This window comes from Periplaneta americana, chromosome 2, assembly GCF_040183065.1.
Source record: "Periplaneta americana isolate PAMFEO1 chromosome 2, P.americana_PAMFEO1_priV1, whole genome shotgun sequence".
In the NCBI taxonomy this organism is placed as follows: domain Eukaryota; kingdom Metazoa; phylum Arthropoda; class Insecta; order Blattodea; family Blattidae; genus Periplaneta; species Periplaneta americana.
In genome coordinates this window covers 37,476,755-37,498,357 of record NC_091118.1, presented here as the reverse complement: position 1 = coordinate 37,498,357, position 21,603 = coordinate 37,476,755, and the positions used below count along the sequence as shown (strand labels likewise).

The window sequence follows — 21,603 nt, the reverse complement described above, 5'->3', positions numbered from 1 at the left end:
TAGGTTCGAGTGTAACATCAGACGCCGAATTTTGAATAAGTGATCGAGTTCAGCTCAAATTATGCTACTTTACAGGAGCCATAGGCATCAACATTTGCAACATAACCCCAGTAAACAGAATCCATTTACTTCTTTAAATAAATCATTATGTGCTGGTAACATTCTTCGAAGTATCTCAAAATGTATTTTATTGCAAAGACCGATTCTCGTCGAAAACAAATGTTCAAAACAAAGAATTTGATTCGTACCATAGCCCAGTGATTCTCAACCGGGGGTCCGCACTATTTTAGCAAATCTGATACAAAATAAGCGCAGTAACTGAACACTTAAAACCGAGGAATACTGTTTACCTTTTCAAAGTGGCACTCACCAATATTTACAATATGAACCCAGTAAGCCTTACAAAATAAACACTATTTGTTGATATCGAAATGGACTTCAAAATATATCAAAATATACGCATTTCATTGCAGAACATCGAGTTAACTGAAAAAAAAAAAAGTCGCAATTCAATGGCGATTGTATGTAATCGGCTTATAAAGCTGGCGTGTCCTGGTTTAAAGGAGACGTATCCTTCTGTTAACACTACACTTGCGATCGCAGACGTGACTGTGCATTGCAACAAACCACTGCACCATAACGCTAAGATTTTACATTCATTTTAGTTGTACTGCACACAACTGCACTATCGATTCTGCGCTGTCAACCGACTCCCGATCTGTCTCACCTGTTAATGAAGCCGACACAAATACGATGTCAACTACAAACTAGGAATCCATCTTGTGTAAAACAAACCTGACAGCACTTTAAATCAAAAAAGATTATACTTCGTGTTTTGACGGGTTGCACCGCCATAACATCTTATAACATAACATGACATGACACTGGATGCATAGATGTCGTTGAAGGGCGAGGTATACTGAATGTTGTTTATTCTCACCCTTTGAAAGACATTCCCCATGATTCTTCATTCCACCGACAGCAACTCGACAACAAGAGAGCCCAGCTGTGGACTCGCGAAATCGCCACTCCCCCTCCCGGCTGACGTGCTAATGTCAACTGTCAGGCCGCTACTGTCTGCCCGAGACACCGGGCCAGATGCACGCGTGCGCGGCGGACTGGCTCCAGCGCACTACTAGCAGCTTCCAAAACATCTCTCCGCGCGCTAGCTCTTACATCATCGCTGCAGGCGATCTTTATGAGCCAATCGAATGGCTGTAGCTAGTTTCACATTCAACGTCACATAAAAATATAGTTAATATAGAAAGCGATGGCTGTATCAAGCACTAGATTGAATGTAAACAGCATCGTAAACAGATAGAACTGCAAGCAACAGATTTCAGAGCCAAATGCTTGAAGAAAAGAAAACTTGTTGAAATTTAGACAATGTGTGTGTGTGTGTGTGTGTGTGTAATTTCAACTTCATGTACAAAGGGCTGCCGAACATTGAAATCTTTCAAATCCAAGTTAGAAAATTACTTATGACGAGTTGCCAAACTAACTTACTATTATGACAAGTGTTGTATTGCATGTTTCCACGTATTCACATTTTTTTTTATGTTCTAGTGATATTCAACTTATTTTATATTTTTGTTTTCATATTTTCCGATAATGGTATATCTCTAATGTGATAAGTTGAGCTATATATAATCATAATTTTCCTTATTGTGTGTACTTAAAAATATTATATTCACTGTATGCTTTGTACTGCACTATTTTATTACTATTATTATTATTATCATTATTACTATTCTTATTTTTTATCATTATTATTATTATTATTATTATTATGAATAATTGTCTTATTTTTTTATACTTTGTAAGCCTCATTTATTTTGACCTGCTGTTCACATTTTATTGTGCTTTTTTCTTTCTTTCTGTATGTTGTATATTATGTCTGAGTTCTTCTTTACTTGTTGTTTAGATTTTATTATTATTATCTTATTCAGTTTTGTGTGTAAAATTGTAGTGTACTTTGTAAATTTGTAGTGTTTTTGTAACGCAGTCTTTACTCCTGGTTGAGTGTTAGAGAAGGCCGTATGGCCTTAACTCTGCCAGGTTAAATAAATTATTATTATTATTATCATTATTATTATTAAAATAATCTAGAGCAGTGGTTTCCAAACTTTTGAGTGTCACGGACCCCTTGGCGCTCATATTCCATTTTGACGTAGGGTGACCAAACGTCCTCTTTTGTCCGGACATGTCCTCCTTTTTAGGCCTTTGTCAGAGGTCCGGGCGAATTTAAAAAATCAAGAAATGTCCTCCTTTTCGTAACTTGTAAATACGTATACTTACTTACTGGCTTTTAAGGAACCCGGAGGTTCATTGCCGCCCTCACATAAGCCCGCCATTGGTCCCTATCCTGAGCAAGATTAATCCAGTCTCTATCATCATATCCCACCTCCCTCAAATCCATTTTAATATTATCTTCCCACCTACGTCTCGGCCTCCCCAAAGGTCTTTTTCCCTCCGGCCTCCCAACTAACACTCTATATGCATTTCTGGACTCGCCCATACGTGCTACATGTCCTGCCCATCTCAAACGTCTGGATTTTATGTTCCTAATTATGTCAGGTGAAGAATACAATGTGTGCAGCTCTGCATTGTGTAACTTTCTCCATTCTCCCGTAACTTCATCCCTCTTAGCCCCAAATATTTTCCTAAGAACCTTATTCTCAAACACCCTTAATCTCTGTTCCTCTCTCAAAGTGAGAGTCTAAGTTTCACAACCATACAGAACAACCGGTAATATAACTGTTTTATAAATTCTAACTTTCAGATTTTTTGACAGAAGACTAGATGGCAAAAGCTTCTCAACCGAATAATAACAGGCATTTCCCATATTTATTCTGTGTTTAATTTCCTCCCGAGTGTCATTTATATTTGTTACAAAGTGTGTGTGTGTGTGTGTGTGTAATTTCAACTTCATGTACAAAATAATCTAGAGCAATGGTTTCCAAACTCTTGAGTGTCACGGACCCCTCTTGGCGCTCATATTTCATTTTGACGTAGGGTGACCAGACGTCCTCTTTTGTTCGGACATGTCCTCCTTTTTAGGCCTTTGCCAGAGATCCGGGCGGATTTAAAAAAAAAATCAAGAAATGTCCTCCTTTTCGTAACTTGTAAATATGTATATGCATAATATTTTCAAATTATCTGATTTAAAGTCTTTTTCAACTAATTTACCTATAGGTGGCAGCAGCACCGACGGAATATACTCTTTGCCAACGATCATAGCACTCTTTGCTTCTTGTTATGGTCGTTGCTCACAGGTAGCTAGTGAATTGAGAGATCGAGGTGCGAATGTAAATCTAAATAGATATTTTCTGTTCTCTTTAATAATTATAGTTCCCTTGACTTTCGCATGTAACTAACTGTAAAATCATTGTTATTAAGTTTTATCATGATTACAGTAGAGTCTCGTTAATCTGAACTAATTGGGACCAGACCTATTCGGATTATAAGATTTTCGGATTAACCGAAATATTTCCTGTAATGCAATGCATGCTATTCATGAGCGCTGAGAGACGGTGGTGGGTTGGTGGGAGTACCCTGTTGCTATTTTTGGAACCACAACCAACAGCTTCACTTCATTACAACAGAAAATTACTGATTTTATGAGCATGACAGATGTGTAAATATGTACAGGAAACACTAATTGTTGTAAGTAGGCTACCCTTGAATGTGCTATTTTCATAATTTTTAAAGTAAAAGAAATTGAGTGAATTTATACATTTTTTCGTAACTTTGTACTATTACAATAAATTTGGCCTTTTTTCTTAAAATAATTTTCTTCGGATTAACCAGATTTTCGAATTAGCGTAGTTCGGATTAACGAGACTCTACTGTATTTTGTAATAAAATAGATATTAATATACTTTTAAGTATGATGTAAGCCTAAATCCGTACTGTAAATATTTTTGTAATAAAACAGATATTGACGTAAATTAAAGTATAATATAGGCCTAAGCCTAAATCTAAGTACATATTTCTGTCTTTTTTCGAACAATGTCCTCCTTATTAAAGCTTTGTGTCTTTTTTTTTATCGATGTGAATCTGGTCGCCCTATTTTGACGCACTCCAAAATGTTTTGGAAAAATTAGGTTGGTAATCATGTTCTAGTCATTAAACATTTGCATAATGTGAACCAAACATCCTTAACAAATTGGCAACGAGATTAAATTTCAAGTGTTGCTTTTGAATGTAATCTGAAAGTGCGTACGTAAATACAAAGATATTTTACGTTATATGTCTTTTCTTTTTTGTGAAAAAAAATTAAACCAGCTTTTTGGACTGACCATAATATGGTTATCAACGGGATGCTTTGCGAAGTCTGGCTTAGTTGTAGATGCTTTAAGTCGCGAATCTCCCTTAACATTAAGTTTACTTTATATTTGTTCATCAAGAAGACCAGAACAGAAAATATACTCTCAATAAAGTATACTGATGGAGATGGCATTAAGTATTGTATTGCAATTCAGGAATTACCTATTGATAACTCAGCAATACCACAAGTTTAATTTATTTCTTTATCGTTGCTGCAGCGTTATCCTGAACTGTGGACAGAGTTAAAGTTAAACTTTGAAAATATAATTAAAGAAACTAAAATTATTCTGAGTTACGCAAGACTTACAAGCCAAAAGAAGTCCCTCAGGCAAACTCTTTCCTGTTAAACTTTGTGTCTCAAAAGTCTGCGATAAACAAAAGTATTCCAGTAAGGTGATAAAAATCTGAGAACATTATGAAGGTAAGCGTAGTTAAAATACCGTTTGAAAACACACCTTGGATCCTTTCAATTCGGTCCGCGGACCACAGGTTGGGAATTACTAATCAACAGGAATTCGGAAATAATCTAAATTCTAGATGAAAGTCATTTAATGTAGCAGCAGATTTCAGAGACACATGTTTAAATTAGGGAAAGAATTTTGAATGAAATAAAATCTTCATTTGTAGGCAATAATAACTAGCCTACAGTGAAGTATTTCAGAGCCCAACACTTTCAGATACTGGATATTTGCGACTTCTAGTCCCTCTACAGTAAAGCTTCTGCGGCCCATGTTCGAGTCTCTATCAGTCTGGGATTTTACAATTGGGGTTTTTCTCGGGGTTCTCCCGTTTTTTCCCATATTAGGCATCTACACCATTCCATCACCATTTCTCAATTTCATCATCACTCCATAGGATTCCCCTATCGCCGGCTACCGACGCATGAATGGGGCTCGCGTAGGGAAGGAGGGAACTGGCCTCCTCGAAACCTGGGTACGCAACAAACCTTAGTGTAGTCAGCCAGTGTGGGTTTGGGAATGCCTCTATGTTAAGTGTTAGCGCAATAGATCGCAGTGCACCCCTCCCATAAATTTCATTCCCCCTATACAGAATAAATTAAATTCCACAGGAAATACTCATAGAAATCACATCCATTCTAAGGCAAAATTACCAAACACAGCTATGGATTTTAGAACCAAATGCTTGAAAAGAAACTAGGAAAGCTGTGAACATTACAGCAATATTGAACTGAGTGATTTCTAGTTGCTTCAGAAAATAAATGCTAAATTCTCCCGGAAAACAAAATCTCATCAGTTCTAGACAAACCTGACAAATAAATCAACTAATATCAGAGCCAAAGTTAGAAGAGGATGAAAAAGGACATAATGAATGAATTACCACAAAAACGCTTCATATGTAGTAAAGAAAAATTTCAAATTCTATAGGCACTTGGAACCTCACTCACTGTACACAAAATTAATAAAAGGAGCAACTTATTTCAGAGCCCAACGTTTAAAGAGGAAGGAAAAAAAGATATGAATTCGATATAAATATCGTATGTTTGATTTCTAGTTCATGTAGGAAAGAAATGCCAAATTCTACTGGCACTGGAAACCTCATAATAAACAGAGCAATGGATTTCCGAGTCCAGCACTTATAGAGAAACAAAAAGGAAACAACAAAGACGATTAAAACATTTGATGCGTCATTTTTAGTTCCCGTAGAAAATAAATGCCAAATTCTGCAGAAGATTGAAACGTCGTCCATTCGAACAAAATTAATAAATAGAACAATGAATTTCAGAACCCAGAGCTTGCAAAGGACAAAAAAACAATCAAATAAATATGTAATGTGTGATTTTCAGTTGTGTAGGAAAAATCTATACTAATAATAAATCTGTAGCCGAAATTTTTCTGGTAATTTTCGATTTTCCAAAAATAATTGGTCCTAACATATATAATTAACCACCCTGAAACCGAAAATCGCCTTTTTGAAATTTTTGTTTGTATTTCTGTCTGTATGTTTGTTACCTTTTCACGCGATAATGGCTGAACGGATTTCGATGAAAATTGGAATATAAATTAAGTTCGTTGTAACTTAGATTTTAGGCTATATGGCATTCAAAATACATTATTTAAAAGGTGGGTTATAAGGGGGCCTGAATTACATAAATCGAAATATCTCGCTTATTATTGATTTTTGTGAAAAATGTTACATAACAAAAGTTTCTTTAAAAATAATTTGCGATAAGTTTTATTCCTTGAAAAATTTTGATAGGACTGATATTTAATGAGATAAATAAGTTTTAAAATTAAAATAACTGCCATCTAAGGCCATGTAATGAATTAAAAAACAAATGACTTTCTATAAGGGGCCTTGGACAGCAACAATCGAAAGCTATGAAAGATAGCCTATAGAGAATGTTTCTGTGTTTGTATGAAGTCATATAGGAAGCTAAATTAACCGATTTGTATAATTAATTATTATTTCACCATTGGAGAGTGTAGTGTCTCTAGATGGACATAATGCTATAATGTCATTACAGTAACTTCTGACATAACATAATATAATATAATATAATATAATACAATATGTACTATTATATAATATAATTTAAGTTATTTGAAGGGTTCACAACCATAGTGGGCCAAGCGCCATTTACTGAATACGTAGAAAACAAGGGTTAAAATTAAGTTATTACCATAATATTCAATGGAAACCTATAACAAGTAAAATAAAATATACACATTAAATCTAAATGATGTGAATCTTCATTAAACTATGGTTGCATGTAATAAAAATTAAGAAACAGGTTAAAGGAATTGTCATTGCACCAAATGAGTGTCTCTGTACCAAAATGGTCGCATTTTAATTATTTGGATGCAATTTAAATTAAGAAACATATTAAACGATTTATTCTTCTATCAAACACGAATGTTCCCTGGATCAAACGTCCTATTTTAATTATGTAATTACTTTATATTTATTTCTAACGGGTGCAGCGGAGCGCACGGGTACGGCTAGTTCTAAATAAAATTCTACACTAAGTGCAGAGTGATGCGCAAATATCGCATAATTATTGTCGGTCTGGGTCCGTAATGGGCTGTAGCATCACGGATTATTATTATTATTATTATTATTATTATTATTATTATTATTATTATTATTATTATTATTATTATTATTATGTGAGGTTGCTTCAGTCTATAACTGAATACAACTCTTTTAGCTGTTACACAATCACCGTATTACTTTACGTAACTTCTATCAAAGTATTTATTTCCCTAACATACCGTTAAAATTAGCACAGTTTCAGTTTATAATAATTGAACATAACTCTCTTGACTGGTTGCACCATCACCTCAAAGTAATTACTTCCCTAACATACCGTTAAAATTAGCACAGTTTCAACAACAAGCGCTTAATAAATGACAACATACTAATCAACTATCTTATTACTGAGCATTCACGGAGGCTATGCATTTTTTGTTTAATATAGTACAATATTTCTCAAGTCGGGATATTGACAGTGAAGAAAGAACACTGTACTCGCGAGTGCATGGGTGTTAGGGGTGCTGCCTCTCTCCAAATTAGGTTCAGATACTGTACACAGCACTTGTATAGTATAATGCAATGCTCTTCTACTGCACTCCGTTATGAAAGTCTGATATAGTAACGTCTTAAGGTTGGTTCACAATAAGCAGGGAACGGAAACGACAACGAGAACGAAAACAGAAATATTGTTAAAATAAATGTATTTAAATGTAAGCATTCACAACAGTTAATTGTGAGTGCTCACATTTAAATACATTTATTTTATCAATATTTCCGTTCTCGTTCTTGTTGTCGTTTCCGTTCCAGGTTTATCGTGAACCAGCCTTTATTTGGTCAGTGATCACAAGGTCATCTTTACATCAAACACATGCTCTCTTTCCGATTTGTTTCTCGAGTGGTAATCCTGCCCTGACAGATTAGAATTAAGCTATTACAGAATTATGGGTCGTAACCCATTGGTGAGACTCGAAGCCCTGCCGTATTTAATCATATTTTATTTTTATTACTGAACACACATAGGGAGCGCCAGCGTCGCGATTAAAGCATTACCACAGTCTACTATATACAGTCACGAAGCTTGAGTTTTGAGGGTGCTAGAAACAATAGACTGTGACGGTACTATTTTGCATTGCCTGTAATGAGGCGATATTAGCGATCCTAGTGGTGAGCAACTACCAAATGTTTGCATATTTACTACGTATTGAGCTTCGCGACTGTATATACTAGACTGTGGCATTACGTTGTAAGCCGAAAGGCCGCGGGTTCGAATCCCGATGGGGTCATGGATTTTCTCCACTGATATAATCCTTCCGACCGCACTAAGCCCCTGGGACTTAACCTCTAACATAAACGACTGTTTTCTTTGGGGATAAAGGCGGCCGGCAGGCACGTAGGACCGACATCCCTACTATCGCCATCCTGTGGAACTTTATGGCCTGTAATGGAGATGATCATTTAACATATAAAGATAGTAATGTACAGTATATATTTTTGTACATATTATCTAGTGAGTTGTGGGTCACCACAGCTTTAAGTCCAACATTACTGATGCCCGACAATAAAAATCACTTTTACTTTCCAAATTTTTGCTATAACAACCTTTACTATTTTCATTTTCTCGCGGCACTCCGGTTAAAGACGGCTGCTCTAGCCGTTCGGAACATGATAAACGACTGAATTGTCGCAAACGCGTATAATATGTATGAGAAAGTATGTGTCACCTTCGTGCCTGCTTAAAACTGTGGACTTTTCATGTACATACTGCTGAAAACTGGATTTTACATGTGGACGAGTTTAATTCTAGAGTAAATACAATGTATTTCGATAGTATAATATTTCATACTCCAAATAGAACCGAGTTTTTCGATTGTTCTGTAACTGCGCGTATACAGTTTCAAACAGAGAAATAATTCCTATTGTTTGTGTGATTGTCTCTAAGCTCGAATTCTCGTCATAGGCGTGGAACGCATTATACCCTCCGAGATTTGAATATAATAGGTCTATCGCTCTCAATTCATCGCACGAGCTCTGGTGTCATAATGGCGATCCGGTGCGAAGTTTTATCGGTCGGCCGGGCAGGGGGGCGCATGCCTATCTGCAGTACAGCGCCGCTCTTCCGTTTGCAGAGGACATCACACAAAAAATCTCTGCTCGCTTCAGTTGTTCCGTAAACAAAAAAGGAGAGAGAGGGCGGGTGATCCGGCTCTGGTGGATGAGTCCGATCTTAAGGTAGAGCTGTCGATCGACGTTTTTTATCGCAGCATTGTTCCCAACAGTATGGGGGAGAAATTATGCAAACCAAGCACGACAAGGATTTGTTTACGAACTTGGGGGGTAAGTACTAACAAATATGTACAAACAACGACCGTTGGATTAGAGAATATATCGGATTTTCCAGAAGTAACGCATAATTGCTATTAATATTAAATTATGTAGTAGGCTATTTCTAAACAAAAAGGTGATAACGTCATCGAGAGCATTTTTAAATAGCAACCTATATAGGCTGACGATACGTCCCGGTTTCAAGGTCCTGGACAGGTGTCCCGGTCAGTTTGCGAATTATCCAGGGAAAAAAGTAATAAAGGAATTAATCATGAGCATCAACAAAAGCATTATTATTATTATTATTATTATTATTATTACTGCTATTGCTTGTATTGTAATAGTACATTATGCAACGAACCTATAATGGTAGTAACTAAGACGTAAGCATGTTTCATACGAGCGTCTTAATTACCATTATAGGCAAGTTTCATACGACTTTTTATGCTCGACTATATTTCTAACTTGAAATTATTCAAAAGTAGGTCATGTTATGGTTATGTGAGTAGCGAACTGACCTGAATTGTGAGATGTGCGCAGACGCGAAAGTATTGATTTTTTTCCGAGGCACGAATGTCATTGACCTTGATATAACGTAGAGAATAAGATGAACATTAGTCTTGATATAACCTGGAAATTGATTTAGAATTGAAAAACGAGATGACAAATTGAATTTATTTGAATATTATTTACAATTAACGCTAATTATTATAGCAACAGAACATAACCTTCTGCGACAGTATTGGAGTTCCAGCCTCCGTGACTTTTCGCTAATTGTCTTTCGATTGCATATCCGAGAATAATCGATACAGTACTTGCGGTTTTATAATGGTACAAAGGTGATTTGTCATTGGCTGAACACCTGAACTTTAATGAATAGGTGTACTATACTGAGCTCATCTGCACACAGTTATATGGCGAAATAAAAACAACATACAGTTGTTAAAGAAGCTTCAATCAAATGGTATATTAAAGCATTAAGCCAAGAAGGAATGAAGATAGTGCAGTAACATATAACAATTGTTTAAAACAATTCTCAACTTTCATTAAATTCCATAGCGAGTAAAAACTATTTTTGAAGTATAACTGTTTTATTCTAAAAATATAATGAACATTTAAAAATACATCATTCATAAAATACTTTCAATTTAAGTTAACAATAAACCTTGAAAGAGCCTGCTTAAATGTACAATTATTTTGATGTCAATCAGTCACTTAAAATGTCATAGAAATATATTTTTCATAAATATCAGTTATTGTCTTGTAGAGAATTGTTAAGCTTAGCAAGATAAATTCGCCTGGAAGATAAATATTTATATTCAGTCAGCGTCCCGGCTTGGAGACATCAAAATAGGGTCACCCTAAGCCTACACTTTTTTTTTTCCAGAATCATTTAAAAGATAATATCATTGTCTAAGAAGTGATACCTCGTATCTACAAAAAATGATCATTTAGTTTAACTACATTATTATTATTATTATTATTATTATTATCATTATTATTATTTAGATTATTATTATTATGTTCACAAAGTTGGGCAGTTAAATATTTTGTTCTCGAGTAGATATTGCAAAGCAGAAAAATATATACAGGGTGATTCACGAGAATTTACCGCCACTTACGGAGCTTATTTCTGATGAAATTTTGAGCAAAAAATGTCATATAAACATGGGTCCTATTCTCAATATTTACAGAGTTAGGTTTCGTTATTGGAACGCATTGCTGTGAACAACGCGTGACCTTGGTCACCCAGCTGTCAGCAGCCAGAGCGAGCACATGACAATGCCGTGTCTACAGCTGTTTCACTGACGAGGTTCGTGCTCAATGAATCAGACTGTTGCCTTTGAGCGTATTCCGAATCTCACCGGTGAGCAATCCGATGGCATCACGGTGTTCCGAATTCCACCGATGACGTCATTGATGCTCCACCGGTGTCGCACCGGTGCCATCAAATTGCAGAGGTGGTGGCAGTCTCCATCAGCCGCCATCAGTGAATCTGATTGGTTCTTGTAGGGCGGGAATTAGCAGACGAATAACATCGTGCACTGTTGTGTCATGGCGGTGTGTTCTGCTTTCGTTCTGCTGCATTGTTTGTAATGAGCACAACGTAAAAACAATATGTTAATGGCTTATGAGCGAACATGTCAACGGACCCGTTATTACTACCGGTTCAAGAAATAAATTGTTTATGCTATCTTTTCTTTGAACGAGATGGCAGTACGAAAATTTCGCAAAATTTTGCTAGCGTAGCACAGACAACTTGTACAGTCACCATGACAGCCATCGATCCTTCCAGCAGTTTTGTTCCTTATTTCGCTGCAACGTGACGTCATTGATGCCACCGGACCGGTGAGAATCGGAATACGCTGTTTGGTTGCGAATATTGTAAGGTTCATTCCATCATGCGGTTCATGTATCAGTTCACGACAAACCATGGATTATCTTACGCGCTGATTGGGTATATGCTACGGGATTGAAACAGAACTGGATAATGTTGGAACGCTTTTTCAGATCAGTGTGTACTAAATCCAGAGATGCTATAACTGTGATCATCTTTGCCTGGGAACAGGCTGTTTAAAATTATTTCGTAGCTAATTCAAATTGCAGAAAATAGAATTTCGATAATTTTCTATAAAAAGATAATACAAATTACGGAAGGTAAGAATTCCGCTAATTCGATGTAGTGTACTGGGGGGATTCTATCATCCAAAAAAAAAAAAAAAAAAATTGTTTTCTATTATATATTTATGTACTTTATTATACTTTTAATCAAAGCTGCATGTTGAAAATGTAATTAACTATTTACATATTAAAATAATTTTCATTCTCTTTCCTTTTGGCAAAAATTTAAATTAAATCTCTATTTTTATTATTCGTCTACACCAGTGGTCCTCAGCACTCGCTTATATGTGCAATGGGTACGCGGTGCCGTCCCGTGTGCACTGTCGTGCAACAGGGAGAGATACAGAGCATACCCGCTAGCAGCTACGAGAGCACTATGGTGCACTGCGTTTTCCGCGGGTAGGAGGCTAGCCCCAGCGTGCTCTGTGCTGACGACCACTGGTCTACACTGTCACTTTCCATCTTAACCTCGCTGATGTGAACAGTCGATCATGTCTTTCTTCAGTATCCAGGAGACATCGGTGAGCGTATGCGTAGGATGAAGTCACAAACACATGAGGAGCTACTATGCGTGCATCATGCATGCAGCTACGGAAATCAAAGATAGCAGTATGCAGTTACGTAGAGCGACGAGTGGCCGTTCACAAGCGTGCCACCAAGTGTATCGAAGCGGACGGCAACATTTTTTAAAATGTGTTGTAAACTCTCTAAGACTGTAAATTAGTATGCAAAATTGAACTGCAATTAATCAAGTCGGTTGAAGTGGTGCGATTTGTAATAATTGTTGTGATAAGTGCGTAAAAATAATGTAATTTTTCTTTTAGTTAAAAATAGAAAAAGATGTCTGTACGAAGCATCTAAGGAGTTCACAGCACATTTTTAGCTTCATAATACTTGCCAATTAAAGAAATTATACTTCTGAATGGTTCATTCTCTATTTGTATTACATATTCTTTTACCTTCAAACTAAAGGAAAAACGTATTTTACAAACAATTTCAAATCAGTATAACTCTGAAAATATTGAGAATAGGAACCATGTCTATATGACATTTTTTGCTCAAAATACTTACTTACTGGTTTTTAAGGAACCCGGAGGTTCATTGCCGCCCTCACATAAGCCCGCCATTGGTCCCTATCCTGAGCAAGATTAATCCAGTCTCTACCATCATATCCCACTTCCCTCAAATCCATTTTAATATTATCTTCCCACCTACGTCTCGGCCTCCCCAAAGATCTTTTTCCCTCCGGCCTCCCAACTAACACTCTATATGCATTTCTGGTTTTGCCCATACGTGCTACATGCCCTGCCCATCTTAAACGTCTGGATTTTATGTTCCTAATTATGTCAGGTGAAGTATACAATGCGTGCAGCTCTGCGTTGTGTAACTTTCTCCATTCTCCTGTAACTTCATCCATCTTAGCCCCAAATATTTCCCTAAGAACTTTATTCTCAAACACCATTAATCTCTGTTCCTCTCTCAAAGTGAGAGTCCAAGTTTCACAACCATACAGAACAACCGGTAATATAACTGTTTTATAAATTCTAACTTTCAGATTTTTTTACAGAAGACTAGATGACAAAAGTTTCTCAACCGAATAATAACAGGCATTTCCCATATTTATTCTGCGTTTAATTTCCTCCCGAGTGTCATTTATATTTGTTACTGTTGCTCCAAGATATTTGGATTTTTCCACCTCTTCGAAGGTAAAATATCTTCAGAAATAAGCTCCGTAAGTGGCGGTAAATTGTTGTGAACCTCCCAGTATATATAAGGTGTCTATTTTGAGAAAAATTAATTTTTAAAACAGTTGTTTGATTCACCTGCAAATTTACAAACACAAGGTATAATCACAGTCTAGTATATACAGTCACGAAGCTCAATATGTAGAAAATATGCATCCACAAATAGTTGCTAACCACTAGGATCGCTACTATGGCCCCATTACAGACAATGCGAAATAGTACCGGCACAGTCTATAGTTCCTAATACCCTCAAAACTCAATCTTCGTGACTGTATATACTAGACTGTGGTATAACTTCGTAGCCATCGATATATTTTTATACAATACTAGCTGTACCCGTGCGCTCCGCTGCACTTATTAGAAATAAATGTAAAGTAATTACATAATTAAAATAGAACCTTGAGTCCAGGGAACATTCGTGTTTGATAGAAGAATAAGTCGTTTAATATGCTACTTAATTTAAATTCTATTTAAATAATTAAAATGCTATCAATTTGGTCCAGAGACCACTCATTTGGTGCAAATATAATTCGATTAACATTTTTCTAAATTAGTCTTGAATGCATCCTTTAATAAATCACTCCAAATTAATAGAGTTGATTGTGTACGAAGATCATTTTTATGTTAACCTTACTGTGCATCTTTTTTTTTTGTTGTTAAGTTTATGTTATTCACGCCTTAACATCTGTGGTCATGTTGCGTGTTTAGAATGTGTGGGTATATCAGTAGGCCGTTTTTACTCTTGTTGAGTTCCTGTTTCTATTGTGTGTTGTAGATGGCTTGTGTTCATGCAGTTGATTATAGACTTTGATTAATGTTTTTGGTATTGGTAATTGAGTCGGTGATGAATAATGACATGTATCTTTCCAATCCGGCATTTGCCTTTATGACTAAGGGAAATCATGAAAAACCTTAGTCAGATTGGTCGGCCACGGGGTTTGAAACCGGGACACCCGAATGCGTGTCTCAAATGCTACCGCCTGAGCCAACACGCTCGGTAGTATATCATTGTTTATGCAAATAAAAAAAAATGAGGTACCCTACATAAATATTATTTTAAGCAACATAGGAAACGAATATGGGTAAATTATGAGCGCAGGAACGCCATTTAATGACATCTTTTAAAATAACTCAGCTCCAGTGAGTGTATAAAATTAGAGTATTTTATGTGGACCAAATAAAGTTGCAATAATCAAGTTATACAATATTTCGCAGAATATCAAGTTTTCTGTGCGTACAGATTTCTTTTCATCTTACCTCAGTCCTCATTTGTAGCATTACATCCATCTAGAGAAACTACAAATTTCAAATAGTGAAGGTTAATTAGCTTCTGAGATTACTTCATACAAACACACAAAATATTCTCTGTATATTAATATTGATAAACGTCAAGGCCGCCTTAAATAGACGGAGTAATTTGTTTTGATTTCATTGTAGCCATCGTCGTCGTTCCTGCAATAACTCCTATGTCATACATCGATTTTCAGATTTTTGCTCTATTAAATAACTTAAATAGTGATGTAGCAAATAATACAATCTACTATATTATATAACTTAATTATATTTCTTTCTTTCGAAAATGTAAGAATTCACGATCTCCTATGCACTACTACCATAGAATGAATAAGTTTGTTTTTCTTCCTACTAAAAATTTAATATTTTACACATAGAAGTAACGGAACAACGACACTATGATCTGAGGCGGCAGTGGAAATGTATTGTATTGTTATTTTAAAACTCATTGTATATCCTTAAATATCAGTCCTATCAACATTTTGCCTGGGATAAAACTTATCGGAAATCTTTTTAAAGAAACTTTTGTTATGTAACATTTTTCACAAAAATCAATAATAAGCGAGATATTTCGGTTTATTTCAGGCCCCCTTATAACCCCCCTTTTAAATAAAGTATTTTGAATGCCATACAGCCTAAAATCTAAGTTACAACGAACTTAATTTATGTTCCAATTTTCATCGAAATCCGTTCAGCCATTATCGCGTGAAAAGGTAACAAACATCCAGACAGACAGACAGACAGACAAACAAAAATTAAAAAAAAAAAAGCGATTTTCGGTTTCAGGGTGGTTAATTATATATGTTAGGACCAATTATTTTTGGAAAATCGAAAATTACCAGAAAAATTTCGGCTACAGATTTATTATTAGTAGGTATAGATTTCATTTTTTAACCAGAAACACTATGGTTACGGTTACTACGGTAACAATTTTACTGTTGATATGTTGTTACTTGTGTTAGGAAAGCAATTTTATTGATCAAATTAACACAAAACAGTCCACACCTGTGGAGTAACGGTTAGCGCGTCTGCCCGCGAAACCAGGTGGCCTGGGTTCGATTCCCGGTCGGGGCAAGTTACCTGGTTGAGGTTTTCTCCGGGGTTTTCCCCTCAACCCAATATGAGTAAATGCTGGGTAACTTTCGATGCTGGACCCCGGGGTCATTTCACCGGCATTATCACCATCTCATTCAGACGTTATATAAAACCTAAGAAGTTGATAAAGAATTGTAAAATAACCTACAAAAAACACAAAACAAGATGTTCTGAATAGAGAATCGAGATCTTGAAAACGATAAGATTTGGTGACAGGAGATGTACGTAACAAGAAATAAGCATACTTTTTAACGAAACTCATCCAAATCAGTCACCTATTTTTTTGTCAACTGTGAGCACAACAGAAGCGAAATTCAGAGAGCATGAACTGCAATCTTCTACCGAACTACTCTTCCATTAAATCCTGCAAGGGTTGGTCTTCAGAAAGTGGTATTTATTGTGCAATATTCTCTAGGCAGTTGATTTCGCGAAACCGCATGTAGATTCTATTTCAGAGAAAGAAAAATGTGGTTTCCCTTTGACAATGACAAAACATCAAGTTTCAAATCGTCAGTGGACGTTTTATCAGAAATAAACTACAGGTTTTTTTAAATAATAGGAAATAGCATATTTTTACGCAATACTTCATTTGCTTTTATACAGAAGGACTATATTTGTGGCTTACCCATTTTATGTTTCTGAAATGTTGCTGAATAGCGTCACTCATAAAGTTCTGTAAGATGAACAAAAACAAATAGAATGAGGTTATGTCGACATAGATTGCAGTAAGTAACCCTGACATTATGTAATAAGAATGATGTAGGAAACTAGGCAAAAACTCTTCGTACGTGTCACTCTCAATCACCGTGTGGCCACTTGAAGGTTATGAAGGCATTATACTGAATAGGTAAACATTAAATATTTGTAACTCAATGTCATATTTGATAAGCAACAAAGTGTTGCTTGTTTTAAGAACAAACCTAAGTGTCAATGTGTAGATTGTATACAGGATGTTTCGTAAAATGTGGAACCCACTTCATCGCTCGACAGGACACAAAATCAACATAAGAATTTCAGATATATATATATATATATATAGCCTATGTCCGATGTCTTCTCGCCAAGTTAACGCCAAGTACGTACGCGGTATCGTTCTACCTGTAGACTATACCAAGTATGCTATTTCTGGCCTGAGCGATTTCCAGACATAAAATAATCCACTGAATTTTATTTATGGGGCAATCTGGAAACAATTATTTATTCAGTATCCATTCCTAACATCGAGATACTTCGTCAGCAAAACGCATGCCAATTTATCCGACAAACACGTGGTATTTTAAAATAATACGACAGTCTACAGTAAGATTATCTAGTCCTGACAGTCGCCGGCAATGTGCGCCTTGGTCAGGTGAGTCCATTTTAAGGAATGTTCAGGTTAGTCTATTGCCTGCAGTCAGAGCGATCGGATGTCACGCATGCGGTATAGCGTTGTTTCCAGTACAGTTAAGCTGTACTGCATTCCTTTACCAACCACTCGCCCTTATCTCTATTCCGGAACTCTCCCCACTACTCCTATTACTTCCCCTCTTTCGCGTCGCTGAGCTGTTTGGACTAAATAATCGGTCTGTACGACACGACTGCAGATCTGCGTTCAGGCTGAAAGCGACCATTTTGAACACTTCCTGCACTTCTTGTAACGGTAATCAGCTCCAAATTATTCAAGTACAAACATGACGATTGTAACTTGGAATCAAGACCAAGTGGAACAAATGTTTATATTAACTTTTTACATTGTTTTTGTCTTTCCTGTCCACCGATGAAATGGGTCTCATATTTCATGAAACGTATTGTATAACAAGGTTATACTAAAGTTAACAAAATACAATGACTATTTAAGGGTATATGTACGTGAATGACCACAAATATCAGAAAACGCAGGCTCTAAATTTCTAGAAATTTAATAAGGAAATGAACTCACAATTGCACAAAAATTACAAAGTACCACAACAAGACTTATTAGAACTTAAATATCTGATAAAAGTATAAAAAAGTTACTAATAATATTTTTTTATAATTCACTTTTTACTTTAAATTAAATTTTCCAAAATTTGAAAATTTTCACACATATTATTTCATAACTCCACAACAATTAGAGATAGAATTCTGAAATTTTGTACACTGATTTAACATGCATCTATACAAAAGGTAGACTACAATAATGCCCATTTCTTTGAAATAGGTCACAAAACATCATGTAAAGTTTAATATATTTTATACAGGTCAAATAAAAAATTAATTGCATTAAAATAAACAACTCTACATGTCTGAGAGTAGTTACTTTTCAGAAATAAGTGTTTATTACATGCAGGAAAAATATTTAAAATATCAGAGAGATCATAACAATGTTATGATTATATGGTTATCAAAAAATGATGTAACTGCAGATTTTTTTTCATACTTTGATAAAACTGGTTTCAAAAATACTATTAGTAACCTTTTTATACTCTTATCAGATATTTAATTCTAATAAGTCTTGTTGTACCTTGTAATTTTTGTCCAATTGTGAGTTCATTCTCTTATAAAATTTTAGAAATTTAGAGCCTGCATTTTCTGATAATATTTGTGGTCGTTCACGTAGATATACCCTCAAATCAGAAATGGTAACTAGGAAGACAACACAATGAAGTTAACAGTTACATTTATTTAGGCAGTAATGTCGCATTCGATACATGATGATTAGGTCGAAAGAAATAAACTAAAGTATATGAAGAACAATTAATGAACGTACTGTATATTGGAAAACGCTTAAAAATGTGTTGAAGTAATAGCCACTCCCAAACTGATGTAGGAATTAGAACCACCAGAACGACGATTCAGTCTTACTGTGAGTTTCAAAATGCGCAATAAACAGCTGACTTGAAATTATTGTTCATAAGTAAACTGCATGCTAGCAGTTCAGATGAGTGTCTCGCTGTCATTATTAGAAAAACACAAGCCAAATTCTTACAAACAACTAAGGTGATACTTCATTGATCAGCCACGTGGCAAATAAATACTCTTGTCTAATATTCTGACGTGACAATCTTTTAGAGGTAAAAACAGGACGGAAAAAAAATCAGATTTGATGCTGTAGTAATGATATTCGATTCGACACAAAAGAACAATGAAGTCAGATAGGATAAACAGACAACAAACTCGGCAAAAGGGGGGGGGGGTAACGAGATCTGCAAGCTGCACCATATAGAGCGCTTCTAACTAAATAATAGTAGAAATACAATGTGCATGAAAATACTTTTGTGCGAGATCGTGCGTATTTGCTTGATTTCCGCACAAAACCAATCCGCGGAAAGTCTAAAATTCCACATTCAGTATTCCCAACCTAACACACACACACACACACACAACAATTTCCCTCTCCTTACCGCTTAAGTGACATATTGATTTTACTGCTTTAGGCTTTTAACATATTCTTTTTAGAGACGTTCAATATAGTAATAATTATAAATTGGAAACTTACCACTGCAATTTCACCTAAATTGCACTGTTAATTATTGTTTTTAAATATTTGCAAAAATTAAGTAAACTCTACAACTCCACTAAAGTTACTGCATTCGTGGTGCAAGTAACATTAAGGAAGCCGTGAAAAAATCAACAAGATTCCAGATGCCGATGTTATTACTGCAATATGTTATATAAATAATATTGTTAAAATATTAAAATGAAAAATAAATCATTACATAACCTTACCGTTTGTTTTAAGTTCGCATTTATAGACTGGGGGAAAAAAAATACAGACGTATATCACGGCCTGCTGGAGTATAGTAAACACAGAAAACATTTTAAAACAACAATGTTGAAGATAGATATTTTTATTTTGCAAATTTACCGTCATTGAACAGAAATCAAGATGGAGATTTCATTGCAACTAATTAGAAATTCCTCTTTCAGGCATGTAATAAACGATCTTCGCACAAAATAATGTACGATACACGAGAGGCATGTTTTCTTTCAATTCTCGGAAATTAAAAAAAGCTCAACTACGTTTCGCTTTTTCAAACTTTTCCTCGAACATGAAAACTTCAACATACCGCATATTACTATTCCAGTAAAATACATAAAATTTGCATAGCCTACACAGCCAAAAGCACGTAAAATTGTCGATAGTGGGAGGCATTCTCAAATACAGTGAGGCTTCCAAATAGTCACTTTCCTGTGATTAAAAGACTGAGCTGTGTCCATGGGAAATTGATGTACAGTAAACTCCGTTTAATCGGATCCCGTTAATCCGGATTTCCAGTTTATCCGGACTGAGTAAAATTTATTAACACATTTATTATGCTTGCCTACGAAAAATAAACATATTCAGGGTGCAAATATGTAATATGTCTCATGACGTATTGTCAAATACCTTATTATAATAATACCGGACACCTAGCAGTTTTACGTGCGAACGACGATGGTGCTGCTACCTACCTGCCGGGATGGAGATACTCGCGAAACAAGCTGTAATCAACTGCAATGTATATTGTTGCTGGGCTAGTTAATTTTTAACAGTTTTATGAATTAGTACTAGTGTTAAAATATCAGGGTGTATTTGTGCTGTTTATAATTGTGACAAATGCAGCATTACAAATTGCTCCAAATCGTACTTTCGATTTCCGACAGTTCATAAAACGTGAGTCAACAACATTCTTTAGTAGGCCTAATTCCTTCGTCTTTGTGTTGATAGAAAAATACAAATTAGTTTTTTTTATTTAGACCTAATAAATAAATAGAAGTTAAAATGTATTGGATTTTAAGGTTTTATCAAAGTAAGTTTCATTGTTGTCCACATACCTTTACTAATTAGCATCAGATTACTATCAATTATATCTTTGCAGTTGTCAGCAATGCGCATATAAAACATTACTGTAAATTCATTCCTAATATCAGATTGATTTTGTCTCGGTAAACCAAAGAAATACATGTAACAATTAATTACGGAAAGTAATATGAAGTATGCAATATTTCTCATAATTTTGATATAAGATAATTTTACATTAAATATTATTCAACATTTCTTAAGTGTTTCATACATAATTCCACATTAGTAACTCACGTTTTAAACAATAGTCCGAATCCCGCTATGTTAATATTTGTATATGTGGACGTAATTCCATCCCGCTTCGCTAGATGTCAGGGCCGCGATATTTCGCACTCACGCCAATGCTGCTAGTATACAGCTGTCCGGTATTATTATAGTAAGGTATTTGGTATTATGTGC

General features: G+C 35.4%; 1 protein-coding gene across 4 annotated transcripts in view; it reads right to left on the bottom strand.

Moving 5' to 3' along the window:
• LOC138692626 (transforming acidic coiled-coil-containing protein 2-like) overlaps nt 1–21,603 on the bottom strand; it is a 302,133-nt gene that overhangs the window by 194,383 nt on the left and 86,147 nt on the right. Inside the window, exon 1 of one of the 4 annotated variants that reach the window (XM_069815717.1) lies at nt 941–1,127. The exons of the other annotated variants lie outside the window; for them this stretch is intronic. Within the exon in view, the coding sequence (XP_069671818.1) occupies nt 941–961 (21 nt within the window). The 5' untranslated portion in view covers nt 962–1,127. Of the gene's footprint in view, nt 1–940; nt 1,128–21,603 lie in introns of those variants that run through there. 4 annotated transcript variants of the gene reach the window in all.